Raw genomic sequence first — 17,524 nt, 5'->3', positions numbered from 1 at the left:
CGCTCACTGAGACCTTCAAGGACGAGTTGGTGTCCAGGGATGAGCCTGATGTACTTGATGAACTCATCTCTCTCGCTATCCGCATCGACAACGGTCTCTGTGAGCGTCGGAGGGAGAGGGTAGGTAGCGTTGCATGTCCCATAACATCTGCTTCAGTGCCTTGTCCTCCTTCTCCAACTGTATCCCATCCACAGGTTCGTCCAGATCCTGAATCCATGCAGCTCGGACAGGTCCGTCTCTCTCCAGAGAAGGCAACGACGAATCGGTGCTCGGAGCTGCTTATACTGTGGCCAGTTTGGTCACTTTGTCTCCACTTGTTCCTTGCATCCAGCAAGAGGGGGCTCGTCAGTAGTGGGGGATATACTGCTGAGCCAAATTGCTTGCCCATCTTCCCCCAGACCGCTGCTTGAAGGCAACCTTGTGTGGCAGAGCCAGGCTTTTTCTGTCTGCTCTCATCAATTCGGGCACCGACAAGAGCTTCCTGGACTGAGGTGTCGTTACCCCGTTGGGCCTGGACACTGTCCCACTCGATTCATCCCTCGATGCTAACGCTCTCAATGGACAGCTCCTCGCCCGTGTCAGTGAGAACCGTCCCCGTCATCCTGCGTCTCTGGAAATCACCAGGAAAATATCCACGTAATCGACTGTCCTTACTCTCCCCTGGTTCTTGGCCATCCATGGTTAAAGCTATACAACCCACAGATTGACTGGACCGCCGGAAAAGTAAGCACTTGGAGTTCATGTTGTCACTAATTGTTTACATTCTGTCCTTCCTCCTGCCTTGTCTGTGCCCCAGTTCATTCCAGAACCTCCGGACCTGTCATCAGTTCCTCCCGAGTATCACGATCTAGCTCCTGTTTCAGCAAGCACCACGCACTGTCGCCTCGTCGGCCATACAACTGCGCCTTTGATCTCCAGCCTGAAGCTCCTCTCCCCAGTAGCTGGTTGTTTAACCTTTCTCGTCCTGAGCAAGAGGCTATGGAGAGGTACATGCAGGATTCTCTGGCTGCAGGACTTATCAAGCCATCTACCTCCCTGGTGGGTGCTGGGTTCTTCTTTGTGAAGAAGGATGGGTCACTGAGGCCGTGCATAGACTTCCGTGGACTGAATAATATCACTGTTAAGAACCCCTTGCCACTCATCAGCTCTGCTTTTTCCCCCCTCTTTTGCCCCCCTCTGCTTTTTCTCCCCTCCATTGCTGCCATGGAATGCCTACCACCTTAAAAGAGGGGGATGAGTGGAAGACTGCATTCAACACACCACTTGGTCACTGAGTATTTGGTCATGCCTTTTGGTCTTACTAATGCCCCTGCTGTTTTCCAGAACCTAGTCAATGATGTGCTGAGGGATGTGATTGGACGCTTTGTTTTAGCCTATTTAGATGACATCCTGATGTCAGATGGTTCACCAGCCACACGTTCTTCAATGGCTGTTGGAAAATACTTTTTTTTTGTTAAAGCTGACAAATTTAAGTTCCATGCTGTAACAGTCTTTCCTGGGCTATATTATTGCACAGGAATAGTTACGTATGGACCATGCCAAGGTCATGACAGTCACAGAGTGGCCTGCGCCCTCCAACCTGAAGCAGCTACAGCGTTTCCTGGGGTTTGCAATTTTTTACAGATGTTTCATCCGCAACTACAGCCGTCTGACAGCACCTCTCACCACTCTCACCTCCACATCCACTCCATTCCACTGGACTCCTGAGGCAGAGGCAGCATTCCTGGAACTCAGGCATCACTTTTCCGTCCGCTCCGGTCCTCACTCAACCGGACCTAAGAACTCCTGCTCATCGTGGAGGTGGATGCCTCTGACTCTGGGGTAGGTGCTGTTCTGTCTCAACGTTCCCCCTCTGATCAGAAGGTCCACCCATGTGCATTCTTTTCCCGTAAGCTCTCACCTGCAGAGAGGAATTTTGACATTGGAAACCGGGAACTCCTGGCAGTTAAGCTGGTTCTGGAGGAATGGCGTCACCGGCTGGAGGGCTCTGTAACCCCCTTCATCGTGTGGACTGACCATAAAAACCTGTCCTACATCCAGACTACGAAAACGTCTGAACTCCCAGTAAGCCAGGTAGGCCTTGTTTTTTGGTAGATTCAATTTCACACTCACTTATCGCCCTGGTTCGAAGAATACCAAGCCTGATGCCTGAGAGATCGAGTCACCTGGGAGATCGAGTCTTGTATCTGCCAGACTCAGCAGAATCAGCCTGACCCGGGTAACGGTCCTAGTAATTTTTGTTCAATGGTGGAGTACCTTGACTGACACAAGTTGAACTTACGGGAGAAGAAACTGACGGGACGATCCACTCCCTCTTTATCTTCCTGCAAGAGAACTGCACCACCCCACTATACTAGCGTCTACCTCCAACTTAAACGGTTTGTCAAAGTTGGGGGCGGCAAGCACTGGGGTACTACAAAGTAGAGCTTTAGCGGACTTAAATGCATAGTTATGGTCCTGGGACCACTTAAATGGTACTTTGTGACTGAGCAGAGATGTAAGGGGTGCTAATACCGGCGAGAAATTCTTACAGAATGTATGATAGTGCCCTACCATCACCGGGAATCTGCGCAACTGATGTCGAGTCGTGGGAGAAGGAAAAGCAACAATTGCTTCCACTTTGCCAGTTACTGGGCTCACTTGACCTCATCCCACCTGCTTCCCTAAGTAAGTCACAGTAGCCTTCCCAAACTGACACTTGGCCAAATTGAGGGTTAAAGAAGCATTCTCCAACCGCTGAAACACACTTTAAGGTGGCGAGATAATCAGACCAAGTAGACGAATGAATCACCACATCGTCAAGGTAAGCAGTACAATTTGGCACATCCGCAAACACAATGTTAACTAGGCGCTGAAAAGTTGCAGGTGCATTACACATTCCAAAGGGCATCAAAGTGTATTGTACACAAAGTTATCAGGCGTAACAAAAGCCGAGATGTCAGAAGCTCGAGAGGTCAGAGGCACCTGCCAATAACCTTTTAGCAAATCTAGCAATTCTATCACTGCAGTCATCTAAGTGAGGTAGAGGAAAAGAATCAGCCTGTGTAATGGCATTTACACGACGATAGTCCGTACATAAGAGGGACGTACCGTCAGGCTTAGGAACAAGAATACACAGGGAACTCCAGAAGCGTTAACCTGGTACGGATGCTGACGTATAGGAGCAGAGTTCCCCACATCCACGTCATGGTCCAAGATGGACGTGCGACTTGGAACATCCTGAAACACATTGAGAAAACTATTTATCAATAGGACAAGATCATTCGTTTGATCCTTAGCCAAATGTTCCATTTGAGAGGGTAACTTTTTCAGCATATCCGAATTACATAAGCGCTCACACTGCTGTAACGTATGGCATAACTCCAACCCGTCCTCCTTATCATCTTCTATGTCCCAGCCAGGCTTCAGCACCACCTCAGCCACAATGGAGACGACGGGCTGGACCGGCTTACCTGAGGAATTGTCTGGAGAGGCGGAAGTTTACATACACCTTAGCCAAATGCCTTTAACTTTAACTTTTCACAATTCCTGACATTTAATCCTAGTAAAAATTCCTTGTCTTAGGTCAGTTAGGATCACCACCTTATTTTGAAAATGTGAAATGTCAGAACAATAGTAGAGGGATTTATTTCTTTCAGCTTTTATTTCTTTCATCACATTCCCAGTGGGTCAGAAGTTTACATACACTCAGTTAGTATTTGGTGGCATTGTCTTTAAATTATTTAACTTGGGTCAAACTTTTCAGGTAGCATTCCACAAGCTTCCCACAATAATTTGGGTGAATTTTGGCACATTGTCCTACCTCATGATGCCATCTATTTTGTGAAGTGCACCAGTCCCTCCTGCCGCAAAGCACCCCCACAACATGATGCTGCCACACCTGTGCTTCATGCTTGGGAGGAACATGATGTTGCCACCCCCATACTTCCCCTTTTTCCTCCAAAAATAACGATGGTCATCATGGCCAAACAGTTCTATTTTTGTTTCATCAGACCAGAGGACATTTCTCCAAAAAGTACGATCTTTGTCCCCATGTGCAGTTGCAAACTGTAGTATGGCTTTTTTTATGGCGGTTTTGGAGCAGTGGCTTCTTCCTTGCTGAGCGGCCTTTCAGGTTATGTCGATATAGGACTCGCTTTACAGTGGATATAGATTTTGTACCTGTTTCCTCCAGCATCTTCACAAGGTCCTTTGCTGTTCTGGGATTGGATTTGCACTTTTCGCACCAAAGTACATTCATCTCTAGGAGACAGAACGCGTCTCCTTCCTGAGCGGTATGATGGTTGCAAGGTCCCACAGTGTTTATACTTGCGTACTATTGTTTGTACAGTTGAACGTGGTACGTTCAGGCGTTTGGAACTTGCTCCCAAAGATGAACCAGACTTGTGGAGGTCTACAATTTTTATCTGAGGTCTTGGCTGATTTCTTTTGATTCTCCAATGATGTCAGTCAAAGAGGCACTGAGTTTAAAGCTAGACCTTGAAATACATCCACAGGTACACCTCCAGTTGACTCAAATAATGTCAATTAGCCTATCAGAAGCTTCTAAAGCCATGGCATAATTTTCTGGAATTTTCCAAGCTGTTTAAAGGTAGTGTATGTAAACTTCTGACCCACTGGAATTGTGATTACGTGAAATAATCTGTCTGTAAATAATTGTTGGAAAAATGACTTGTGTCATACACAAAGTAGATGTCCTAACCGACTTTCCAAAACTATAGTTTGTTAACAAGAAAATTGTGGTGGTTAAAAAACGAGTTAATGACTCCAACATAAGTGTATGTAAACTTCTGAGTTAAACTGTAATAACCTTTCAGCATGTTAACATGACACACACGTGAAGAACGCTTACGATCTGGGTTTTTATTACATAATTGGTGTCACCGAGTTTCTTTTCGACAAGATACGGTCCAGAAAAACGTGCCGACAGAGATGAGCCAGGGATTGTCAACAAAACTAAAACTTGATCCCCTGGTGCAAAAGAACGGCCAACAGCCTTTGTCATAATGTAACTTCATGCATTTTTGAGACGAGGAGATAGACTTTTGGGCTAACGCACATGCGGCGTGCAGTCTTTCCCACATCTTACTGAAATAATCCAACACATTTTTAGGGGCACTACGGTGTAGGAGATAGGATATGCTCCTTTTAAACTTTTAGCGGACCCCGTGGGGTGTGTCCAAACACAAGGTCAGCAGGGCTGAACCCCAAGGACTCTTGTATTGTTTCCCTGATAGCAAATAGGACAAAGGGGACAAAGGGTTACCTGACCTGGTTGTCGGCAACGAATCTATACAATCGATTATCACTCATTAAAATGGTTCCCACACCACTGGAATCGGGCAGAGCGGCGCATGAGGAACTGTTGGATTCGCTTTCCCAATGAATTGACATGCATGACATGTTTTACAAAATTGGACCGCGTCAGACTTCAAACCTGGCCAGAAAAATGCCGTAAGACTCAGTTATAAGTCTTCGTGAACCCCATGCCTGGTCATGGGCGAGTGAGAGCACCAGCTGTGGTAACGGTGTAGGAACAACGACTTGATACACTTCACTCCAGTCACTAACGGTGTCATTTTCATTTTGTTTTTTTATTTCACCTTAATTTAACCAGGTAGGCCAGTTGAGAACATGTTCTCATTTACAACTGCGACCTGGCCAAGATAAAGCAAAGCAGTGTGACACAAACAGCACAGTTACACATGGAATAAACAAAACACACAGTCAATAATACAATAGATAAAGTCCATATACGGTGTGTACAAATGAGGTAGGATAAGGGAGGTAAGGCAATAAATAGGCCATGGTGGCAAAATAATTACAATATTCCAATTAAACACTGGAGTGATAGATGTGGAGAAGATGAGTGTGCAAGTAGAGATAGTGGGGTGCAAAGGAGCAAAATAAATAACAGTATGGGGATGAGGTAGTTGGATGGGCTATTTACAGATGGGCTATGTACAGGTGCAGTGATCTGTGAGCTGCTCTGACAGCTGGTGCTTAAAGTTAGAGAGGGAGATATGAGTATCCAGCTTCAGTGATTTTTGCAGTTCGTTCCAGTAATTGGCAGCAGAGAACTGGAAGGAAAGGCAGCCAAAGGAGGAGTTGGCTTTGGGAATGACGAGTTAAATATACCTGCTGGAGCGCGTGCTAAGGGTGGTTGCTGCTATGGTGACCAGTGAGCTAAAATAAGGCAGGCTTTACCTAGCAAAGACTTATAGATGACCTGGAGCCAGTGGGTTTGGCAATGAATATGAAGCGAGGGCCAGCCAACGAGAGCATACAGGTCGCAGTGGCAGGTAGTATATGGGGCTTTGGTGACGAAACGAATGGCACTGTGATAGCAAATTAGATGCAGTCTGCGTAGAGTGTTGGAGGCTATTTTGTAAATTACATCGCCGAAGTCAAGGATCGGTAGGATAGTCAGTTTTACGAGGGTGTGTTTGGCAGCATGAGTGAAGGATGCTTTGTTGTAACGGTTTTCTTCAGTTGAAGGAGAGGAGGACCAAAATGCAGCGTGGTTACTATTCATGTTTTTTAATAAGACAACTAAAAATGAACATAATACAAAACAACAAACGTGGAAAACCGAAACAGCCTATTCTGGTGCAAACTAACACAGAGACAGGAACAATCACCCACAAAACCCAACACCAAACAGGCTACCTAAATATAGTTCCCAATCAGAGACAATGACTAACACCTGCCTCTGATTGAGAACCATATCAGGCCAAACACAGAAACAGACCAACTAGACACACAACATAGAATGCCCACTCAGATCACACCCTGACCAAACAAAACATAGAAACATACAAAGCAAACTATGGTCAGGGTGTGACATTTGTTGTGAAATAGGAAGCCGATTCTAGATTTAATTTTGGATTGGTGATGCTTAATGTGAGTCTGGAAGGAGAGTTCAGTCTAACCAGACACCTAGGTATTTGTAGTTGTCCACATATTCTAAGTCAGAACCATCCAGTGTAGTGATACTGGACCGTCAGGCAGGTGTGGGCAGCGATCAGTTGACGAGCATGTGTTTAGTTTTGCTTGCATTTAAGAGCAGTTGGAGACCACGGAAGGAGAGTTGTATGGCATTGAAGCTCGTCTGGAGGTTAGTTAACTTCTCTAGGGTATGTGGGACGCTAGCGTCCCACCAGGCCAACATCCAGTGAGATTGCAGAGCACCAAATTCAAATACAGAAATACTCATTATAAAAATTCAGAAAACAAAAGATTTTACATAGGTTTAAAGATTAACTTCTTGTGAATCCAACCACGGTGTCAGATTTTTTAAAATGCTTTACGGCGAAAGCATACCTTACGATTATTTGAGAACATAGCCCATTAGACAAATCATTACAAACATTAACCAGCCGAGTAGAAGAGTTACACAAGTCAGAAATAGAGATAAATGTCACGCCCTGACTTTAGTATTCTTTGTTTTCTTTATTATTTTGGTTAGGTCAGGGTGTGACATGGGTGATATGTGTGTTTTTGTCTCATCTAGGGTGTTTGTACTGTTTCTGGGTTTTGTAGATTTATGGGGTTGTTTCCATCTAGATGTTTATGTAGGTCTATGGTTGCCTAGATTGGTTCTCAATTAGAGTCAGGTGTTTATCGTTGTCTCTGATTGGGAACCATATTTAGGCAGCCATCTTCTTTGGATATTTTGTGGGTTATTGTCTATGTGTAGTTGCCTGTGTCTGCACTCGTTATCATAGCGTCACGTTCGTTTTGTTGTTTGTGTTCTTTGTTTTTTGTCATTCAATAAAATAATGGATTCACACCATGCTGCACTTTGGTCTACTCCATACGACAATTGTGACAATAAAATGAATTAATGTTCATATGGTGGCACTCAGAAGACATTAATTTACTCAATAAATGTTCCTTTTGTTTGATAAAGTCTCTTTATATCCAAAAACCTCAGTTTTGTTCGCGTGTTTTCTTCAGTAATCCACAGGCTCAAACGCAGTCAAAACAGGCAGACAAATCAAAATTGTATCCGTAAAGTTCATAGAAACATGTCAAACGATGTTTATATTCAATCCTCAGGTTGTTTTTAGCCTAAATGATCAATAATATTTCAACCGGACAACAACAATATAAAAGGTAAACAAGAAAGGCACTCTCGGGATTGCGCATGAAAAAGCTCTGTCACGGTAGGGTCCACTCATTCAGACTGGTCTTACTCCCTCATTTATCAGAATACAAGCCTGAAACCATTTCTAAAGACTGTTGACATCTAGTGGAAGGCATAGGAACTGCAATTTGAGTCCTAAATCAATGGAAACTGTAATGGCATTGAATAGAAAACTACAAAAACAAAACTACTTCCTGGATGAATTTTTCTCAGGTTTTCACCTGCCAAATCAGTTCTGTTATACTCACAGACACTATTTTAACAGTTTTGGAAACTTTAGTGTTTTCTATCCAAATCTACCAGTTATATGCATATCATATCTTCTGGGCCAGAGTAGTAGACCGTTTAATTTTGACATGCTTTTCATCCAAAATTCTGATTGCTGCCCCCTACCCTAGAGAAGTTAATGCAGTGTCCAAAGGTTCAGAAGTATTCAGAATTGTGTCATCTGCGTAGAGGTGGATCAGAAAATCGCCAGCAGCAAAATTTCTCAACTGGCTGATGATTCCACTCTTTTCTTAAGAGACAAAGACCAGGTCGCACATGCCCTTAATGCTATAACTGCATTTTCTATTGCATCAGGATTAATGCTGAATATTTCTAAATGTGAAATCTTATGTTTATTTGACTCTGATGATAAAGAAATTGAAAATGTTCCTGTAAAGGACTGTGTTAAATATTTAGGAATACATCTGTCAAAAAAACACTTAGCCAGACAACATTTGAATTTTTCTCCTAAAATCGTTATGTGTAAATCCAGCTACTTGTAAAGAGATCAATAAGACCTTTCTTGACTTCATCTGGAAAAATATGTCTCACAAACTAAAAAAATATGTCCTTTCTAACAAAAGAGCTGAAGGCGGTCTAGAAGTGTTGGATTTTGTTGACATGAATAACACTTTCAAGATAAACTGGTTGAAAAATGTTTGCTCGATACTGATTCAATATGGTATTTCATTCCAAATAATGTGTTTAATAAATTGGGAGGTCTTCAATTTTTACTGAAATGTAATTATATTCCTGAAAGATTACCTGCTAAATTGGCTAGGTTTCACCAACAACCTTTACTGGCCTGGAAAATATGTTTCCTGCACAATTTTCCCCTCATAAAGCTCTTTTGTGGAATAATTCAGACATAACTGTAAGGAATAAGTCATTGTTCTACCCCAGCTGACATGAGATGAATATTGACTTTGTTCTTGATATTTTCGACAACAAGGGTAATATTCTCACATATGAACAATTTATAACATTGAAAGAGTTTCCAATACCTTTCAGAGAGTTTATTTCTGTGATCAAAGCCATTCCCAGTGGTCTAACTACACGTATGAAAAGTTATCTTAATTTTGGGAATGATCACAAAGTTTATCCAGAACTCAGATTGGAAGGCGTGGGCTTACTTGAGAAATAAATATATAAGACAAATTCTTCATTCACAAAACCAACTGACACCGAGAGGAAAGTTTTTCTGGAACATGCTTATTCCTGACATTGTCTGGAAAAATGCATGGTTAAGGCCTTACAAATACTGTATACCAAACAAAGTTAAGGAAAACCTGTTGTGACTCACTCGGGGGCAGTATTTTCATTTTTGGAAAAAAAACATTCCCGTATTAAACGGGATATTTTGTCAGGACAAGATGCTAGAATATGCATATAATTGACATCTTAGGATAGAAAACACTCTAAAGTTTCCAAAACTGTAAAAATATTGTCTGTGAGTATAACAGAACTGATGTTGCAGGCGAAAGCCTGAGAAAAATCCAATCCGGAAGTGCCACATGTTTTGAAAGCGCTGCGTCCCAATGACTCCCTATTGAGCAGTGAATGGGCTATCAACCAGATTACTCTTTCTCCCTATTCCCGAAGGTGTCTACAGCATTGTGACGTAGTTTTATGCATTTATGTTGAATAATAATTGCGCAAGTGGTCACCTGATGCTCCCAGAGAGATTCTCGCGTAAATTACAGAGGCAGCCATTACTCCAATCGGTCCTACTGAAAAACTAATTGTCCGGATGGAGATATTATCGAATAGATATTTGAAAAACACCTTGAGGCTTGATTATAAACGTTTGCCATGTTTCTGTCGATATTATGGAGCTAATTTGGAATATTTTTGGCCATTTTCGTGACTGCAATTTCCGGGCGATTTCTCAGCCAAACGTGAAGAACAAACGGAGCTATTTCGCCTACAAAAATAATATTTTGGGAAAAAAGGAACATTTGCTATCTAACTGGGAGTCTCGTTAGTGAAAACATCCGAAGCTCATCAAAGGTAAACAATTTAATTTGATTGCTTTTCTGATTTCCGTGACCAAGTTACCTGCTGCTAGCTGGACAAAATGCTATGCTAGGCTATCGATAAACTTACACAAATGCTTGTCTAGCTTTGGCTGTAAAGCATATTTTGAAAATCTGAGATGACAGGGTGATTAACAAAAGGCTAAACTGTGTCTCAATATATTTCATTTGTGATTTTCATGAATAAGAATATTTTCTAGGGATATTTATGTCCGTTGCGTTATTCTAATTAGTGTCAGGCGATGATTACGCTACCGCATGCGGGATGGGGAGTCACTAGATTAAGGAAGTGCACTTCAACATTTTACATAAGATATATCCATGTAATTCTATGATTTCCAAATTTGTGGCTATTGATGATATCTGTGTTTTCTGTAAGAAAAGAAGGTGAGAATCTGTCTCACTTGTTCTTTGAATGTAAATTTGTGTCAGAATTTTGGGAAAACCTTAGTAGTACTTATTTACCATTATGAACACTGCCTATAATTTTAACATAAAATATATAATATGTTACTATTGCAATGATAACAAAACCACTGAAATTATGATTGTTTTTATTCTTTTTGCCAAATACTTTATACACAAACAAAAATTCAAAAATTCTATTACAAAATTACACATTTTTCTGATTGAATTTAATTATCTTATTAAAACACTAACCCTAGTGAATAACAACAAGAAAAGCATCTTCATGAATCATTATAATAAGATATTTTCAGAGTGAATATAATTGCACTTAAATTGTTTATTTTTGTATTTTATTTGTATTTATATTTTGTGTATATTTGAGCATTGTTAATACCTGTGTTTGGTTTGCTAGACATGTTTGATGTAGCAATGTAAGTAGATTTTTGTATTATTAATAAAATAAACGTATAATAAAATAAAATAAAAATAAAAAATCGCCAGCAGCAAGAGCGACATCATTGATGTATACAGAGAAAAGAGTCGGCCCAATGATGGAACCCTGTGGCACCCCATAGAGACTGCCAGAGGTTACGGACAACAGGCCTTCCGATTTGACACACTGAACTCCATCTGAGAAGTAGGTGAACCAGGCGAGGCAGTCATTTGAGAAACCAAGAATGTGGATTCTTCCGATAAGAATGTGGTGATTGACAGTCGAAAGCATTGGCCAGGTCGATGAATACAGCTGCACAGTATTGTCTCTTATTGAAGGTGGTTATGATATCGTTTAGGACCTTGAGCGTGGCTGAGGTGCACCCATGACCAGCTCGGAAACCAGATTGCATAGCGGAGAAGACACAATGGGATTCGAAATGGTCATTGATCTGTTTGTTATCTTGACTTTCAAAGACCTTAGAAAGGCAGGGTAGGATAGATATAGGTCTGTAGCAGTTTGTGTTTAGATTGTCTCCCCCTTCGAAGAGGGGGATGACCGCAGCAGCTTTCCAATCTTTGGGGATCTCAGACGATAGGAAAGAGGTTGAACAGGCTAGCAATAGGGCTTGCAACAATTTCGATAATTTTAGAAAGAGTGGGTCCAGATTGTCTAGCCTGGCTCTTTCAGAACATCAGCTTTCTGGATTTGGATGAAGGGGAAATGGGGGAGGCTTGGACAAGTTGCTGTGGGAGGGTGCAGGGCTGTTGACCGGGTTAGGGGTAGCCAGGTGGAAAGCATGGCCAGCCGTAGAAAAATGCTTAGTTAAATTCTCAATTATCGTGGATTTTCTGGTGGTGAAAGTGTTTCCTAGCCTCAGTGCAGTGTGCAGCTGGGAGGAGGTGCTCTTATTCTCCATGGACTTTACAGCGTCCCAAAACGTTTTGTAGTTTGTGCTACAGGATGCAAATTTCTGTTTGAAAAAGCTAGCCTTAGCTTTCCTAACTGCCTGTTCCTAACTTCCCTGAAAAATTGCATATCGAGGGGCTATTCGATGCTAATGCAATCCGCCACAGGATGTTTTTGTGCTGGTCAAGGGCAGACAGGTCTGGAGTGAACCAAGGGCTATATCTGTTCCTGGTTCTACATTTTTTGAATGGGGCATGCTTTTTTAAGATGGTGAGGAAAGCACTTTTAAAGATTAACCAGGCATCCTCTACTGACGGAATGAGGTCAAAATCCTTCCAGGATACCTGGGCCAGGTCGATTAGAAAGGCCTGCTCGCTGAAGTGTTTTAGAGAGCGTTTGGCAGTGAGGGGTGGTCGTTTGACCGCAGACCCATTACGGACACAGGCAATGAGGCAGTGATCGCTGAGATCCTGGTTGAAGACAGCAGAGGTTTATTTGGAGGGCAGGTTGGTTAAGATGATATCTATGAGGGTGCCCGTGTTTACGGATTTGGGTTTGCACCTGGTAGGTTCATTGATAATTTGTGTGAGATTGAGGGCAACAAGCTTAGATTGTAGGATGGCCGGGGTGTTAAGCATGTCCCAGTTTAGGTCACCTAACAGCACGAGCTCTGAAGATAAATGGGGGCAATCAATTAACATATGGTGTCCAGGGTACAGCTGGGGGCAGAAGGTGGTCTATAGCAAGTGGCAACGTGGAGAGATTTGTTTCTGGAAAGGTGGATTAAAAGTAGAAGCTGAAATTGTTTGGGCACAGACCTGGATAGTAAGACATTACTCTGCAGGCTAACTCCGCCCCTTTTTTTGCAGTTCTATCTTGTCGGAAAATGTTATAGTTAGGGATGGAAATTTCAGGGTTTTTGGTGGTCTTCTAAGCCAAGATTCAGACACGGCTAGGACATCCGCGTTGGCAGAGTGTGCTAAAGCAGTGAATAAATCAAGGCTTTTACGATTACAGAAATCAACAAATGAGAGCGCCTGGGGATTGGATGTGGAGCTAGGCACTGCAGGGCCTGGATTAACCTCAACATCACCAGAGGAACAGAGGAGGAGGAGGATAAGGGTATAGCTAAAGGCTATAAGAACTGGTCGTCTAGTACGTTTGGAACAGAGTAAAAGGAGCAGGTTTCTAGGCACGGTAGAATACATTCAAGGCATACTGTACAGACAAAGGCCTGGTAGGATGTGAATACAGTGGAGGTAAACCAAAGCATTGAGTGACGATGAGAGACATATTGTCTCCAGAAACATAATTTAAACCAGGTGAGGTCAACACATGTTTGGGGGTTGGAACTAAAAGGTTGGCGAAGGCGTATTGAGCAGGGCTAGAGGCTCTACAGTGAAATAAGGCAATTATCTGTTGTAGCCCCCTCGTGCTGTAACGTCGGCAGACCAATTGTGAAGGATCAGCAGGGCTCCGTGTGGTAAAAGGGTCCAGGCCAAATGGCAAAATAGAGATAGTGGCCAAAGGATTTGTCCGATGGGCCTCTTCAGCTAACAGTTCCATATGCTCTATACAGCTATCGGGCCTTAGCTAGCAGGCTAGCAGATGGGCATTCAGGGGACGTCGCGACAGAGGAGCCAGTTGAAAAAAACCCTCGGGCAGGTTACATTGGTAGTCCAGTCGTGACGGGTCGGCGGGGCTCCGTGTTAGCAGTAAAAAGGTTCAAATTGGCAAAATAGGTATTGTAGCCCAAAGACTGGCTGATGGACCTCTTCGGCTACCTGGGAGATGGGCCTAGCAAAGGCTTGCTCCAGGCTAATTGCTTCGGGACAGAGACGTTAGCCAGGAGTGGCCACTCAGATAGCAGCTGGCTAGCTGCTATGATCCAGGTGAAAAGGTTCAGAGGTTGCGGTAGGAATCTGAAGATATGGAGAAATAATTCCAATTTGCTCTGATTTGAGTCGCTCTGTGCAGACTGGCAAGAGTTGTCCGGACTAAAGGTTAGCTGATGACCGCTAGCAGTGGCTATTAGCTAGTTAGCTAGCTAGCTTCTGTTGGGGGTTCTGGTTCAAAAGTAAAGAAAATAGCAGATCCATACCACATTTAGTGAGGCGGATTGCAAGAGAGTATGTTGAGGTTAAGAAAAATATACGAAGAAAAAAAATATAAAAAGATATATACGAGGCGAGGACAAAGTCTGACTGCTACGCCATCTTGGTACAAGATTAGTTGCCCATTTACGCATCAAAAGTCCTGGTTCCATAAAGTAGGCAGTCTCCCTAGTTTTAGCTTCCTCAGTGGAAATTACTGAAGCAAAACACTTGCAAAGACTGGTGTCTCCCTTTTCACATTCAATCACCTTCTCAGGGGTGACAGACAACAGAATGTCATGTAATTGGGGCGCGATTTTGCTTTCCCCTGCCTTAGTTTTTACAGGGGTAAAAACCGTCAGCCTTGCAGAAGGAATGCTCGGTGCATTGTCTTCTACCTCAACATTCTCAAAAATTGAACTAGCCAAATCCACCACATCTCCCAGCTTGCGAGATTGTGCCCTCGTTAACATACAATCAGGAAAAACATGGGGAAATGCTTGAACCAATTTATCATCTATAGTTTTGATTTCTGGGTTGTCTACTACTTCTAACACAGGACTACCACCAGCGATATTGTTCCCTAGTAGCAATGTGACTCATTTTACTGGCAATGTAGACACTACACCAACACATAAATGTCCTGATACCAAGTCTGACACTAAGTGGACCCAGTGTAATGGTACAGGAACGTTTTTTGTCTCTATACCCTGTAATATGACATGCGAGCCACAATACATTTCAGGAGACCAGGGTAAAGCATCAGTAAGATTTGAATGGGCTTTTAATCCAATTGTTCTCCAGTTAAGGAAACACAACCGGCAGAGTTAAACGGAGTGTTGATAGGATCCGGTTTCCCAAATGCTGAATCAATAACTAGGTCCAACGGATGAGCCAAAGACTGGACTGAACCAACGCTTTTCAATTTAGGGGATGGTGGCAGGGACTGGTTTATTTTTCTAAACCGGGCAGTCCGCAATCACAGAAACTGGGGAACGTAACACATACCGTCACCCCTGGTCACACATAGCTCTGGACTTCGTCACTGGCCTTTGCCCATCTAATGGTATCTCCATCATCCTCACCATTATTGACAGGTTTTCCAAAATGGCTCACTTCATTCCCCTCTCCAAGTTCCCGTCCTCCAGGGAGACTGCAGATTTGTTAGTATCCCAGGTGTTTCGTCCGCATGGCATCCCCACTGACATCGTTTCCGACAGAGGACCGTAGTTTACCTCCCAGGTATGGATATCCTTCTGTTCAGCTCTTGGTATAAATGTCAGTCTTTCTTCTGGATATCACCCCCATGCCAATGGCCAGACCGAATGGGGACCAAGAGATGGAGAATGCCCTACGCTGCGTGACATCTGCTCCCCTTCCTTCCCCTTCCTCCTGGAACACTCCGCTATCCTGGGTTGCATATTCCCACAACACCCTCACCAATGCCTCATCAGGTATGTCACCCTTCGAGTGTGCTCTGGGTTATCAACCCCCCTTGTTCCCCGCCAAAAAAGGTTGAGGTGTGGTTCCCTATGTCCAGGACCATCTGCGCCGTTGTCACAGTACCTGGAGGAAGGCTCAGGCTGCCCTGCTTCGTGCCACCGACAGGACCCAGTCCCAAGTCAACCGTCACCGGGCCTCAGCTCCAGTCTACACCCTGGGTCAAAAGGTATGGCTCTCATCAAAGGACCTGCCATTGAAGGTGGCATCAAAGAAACTTCCCCCCCGATTCATTGGTCCCTTTGAAATTGACTGTGTGTCATTAACCCCTCTGCCGTGCGCCTGAAACTCCCAGCCTCTCTTAGGATCCATCCTACCTTCCATGTATCCCTGATTAAACCTGTCTGCTCCTGCAGCAGCTCCTCCACCCCCTCGGCTCACTGATGACCATCCTGCCTATACCGTCCGGTGGCTTCTGGACGTGAGCCATCGGGGTTGTGGCTGGTAGTACATGGTGGACTGGGAGGGATATGGGCCTGAGAAGCGCTGCTGGGTGCCCCACATCACATTCTGTTCCCCTCCCTCTTACGGGATTTCTATACCTGGTCAGGTGCCAGGTGGCACCCGTGGGGGGGTCACATCTGCTCATGCAACGCCCTCTACTGCTCATCATGTGCTCCTTGACCTGCCGCGACTCCCCCAGTACTCTCGCCCTCTCACACTGTGTGTGTGATTGTGTGGGCAGAAGAGACAGGTGTGCTGGAGTCAGAGCAGATCCCCACCAGCTGCAACCTGTTAAATAATCAAGACTTCTACAAATACTCAGCCCTGCCACTTCCACGCTGCCAGATCGTAATCTCTGCTCAGTCAGTCTACGTTTCTAGCCGTTTCTTACTATTCAGATCCTGTTGTGCCTGTTTTCCTTGCCTGATGCTGTTTTCCTCTCCACTACAGTTCTGCCCGCTCTGACTCTGGTCCCTGTCCCCAGTCCCATGTCTCGTCATCCTGCTACTCCCTTGGATTCCCCTCTGGACCTGCTTACCCTGTCTCAACCCTTCTCGCCTCAGCCTCCGTACCTGGTTTCCAGCAACCCGCCCGAGCTTCCCTTTAACTGCACTCCATCTCCCCGTTTCAATAAATACCTTGGTTACTTCATCCCCTTCTCCTTGTCTGAGTCTGCTCTTGGGTTCCCCTGTTCCACTCTGTGTAACAAGTAGATGATTCTAAAAACACATAAAACATTGTAGACCTATATTTAGGGTTACTCGTCCATGTAGTATAGCCTATGCAATATGATTATTAGGACATAGAAGTGTGTCCGCAAGACTTATGTAATAAATTATTCATATTTTCAAGCTGGAGTATGCATATCATTTCAACACTAACACAATACTTGTAATTTCTAAATTTCAAAGGGGGAAAAAAACTCATGTGAGATTCAAACCCTTGCCACAATCTGCAACAATTATGTGGAGCTAGGCACTCTACACAGAGAGCAATTTGACCAGTCAGTCAAATTCACATGATGTTGCTTTGATTATCAGAACATGCTGTTGTACCTATGTTAATTCCGTCCATATATATCGAAAATGTCTATTTATAAAGCGCATTTGATCCAGAAAAAAACAGCTTACAAAAACGCAACGTCACTACAAAATATTTCAAAAGTTGCCTATAAACTTTGCCAAAATATTTCAAACTACTTTTGTAATACAACGTTAGGTATTTTTAAACGTTAATAATCGATCAAATTGTAGACGGGGCAATCTGTATTCAATACAGGAAAGAA

General features: G+C 43.6%; 1 protein-coding gene across 1 annotated transcript; it reads right to left on the bottom strand.

Annotated features, from left to right (window-relative positions):
• Nucleotides 1-532: 532 nt before the first annotated feature.
• LOC149971801 (uncharacterized) lies at nt 533-14,856 on the bottom strand. Its single transcript, XM_090219284.1, has 3 exons — nt 14,555-14,856; nt 3,091-3,464; nt 533-610 (listed from the first exon to the last, which is right to left on the bottom strand). The coding sequence occupies exons 1-3, from the start codon at nt 14,766-14,768 to the stop codon at nt 533-535; spliced, it is 666 nt and encodes a 221-aa protein (XP_090075410.1). The 5' UTR covers nt 14,769-14,856.
• Between the last annotated feature and the right edge of the window lie 2,668 nt (nt 14,857-17,524).

Source organism: Oncorhynchus mykiss, chromosome 25 (genome assembly GCF_057628025.1).
Source record: "Oncorhynchus mykiss isolate SJ-2025 chromosome 25, ASM5762802v1, whole genome shotgun sequence".
NCBI classification, from domain to species: domain Eukaryota; kingdom Metazoa; phylum Chordata; class Actinopteri; order Salmoniformes; family Salmonidae; genus Oncorhynchus; species Oncorhynchus mykiss.
The sequence above is the reverse complement of the archived record's forward strand: the minus strand, read 5'-3'. Positions and strand labels throughout refer to the sequence as shown.

What these genes read in the sequence shown, in the direction of transcription:
- LOC149971801 (XM_090219284.1), bottom strand. Translation starts at nt 14,768, where the DNA reads ATGTTAACGAGGGCACAATCTCGCAAGCTGGGAGATGTGGTGGATTTG. An exon ending in CCCTGAGAAGGTGATTGAAT is followed by an intron (nt 3,465 to 14,554) that starts GTGAAAAGGGAG and finishes CCGCCTCTCCAG; the next exon opens with ACAATTCCTCAGGTAAGCCG. An exon ending in TCTTGTTCCTAAGCCTGACG is followed by an intron (nt 611 to 3,090) that starts GTACGTCCCTCT and finishes GGTGATTTCCAG; the next exon opens with AGACGCAGGATGACGGGGAC.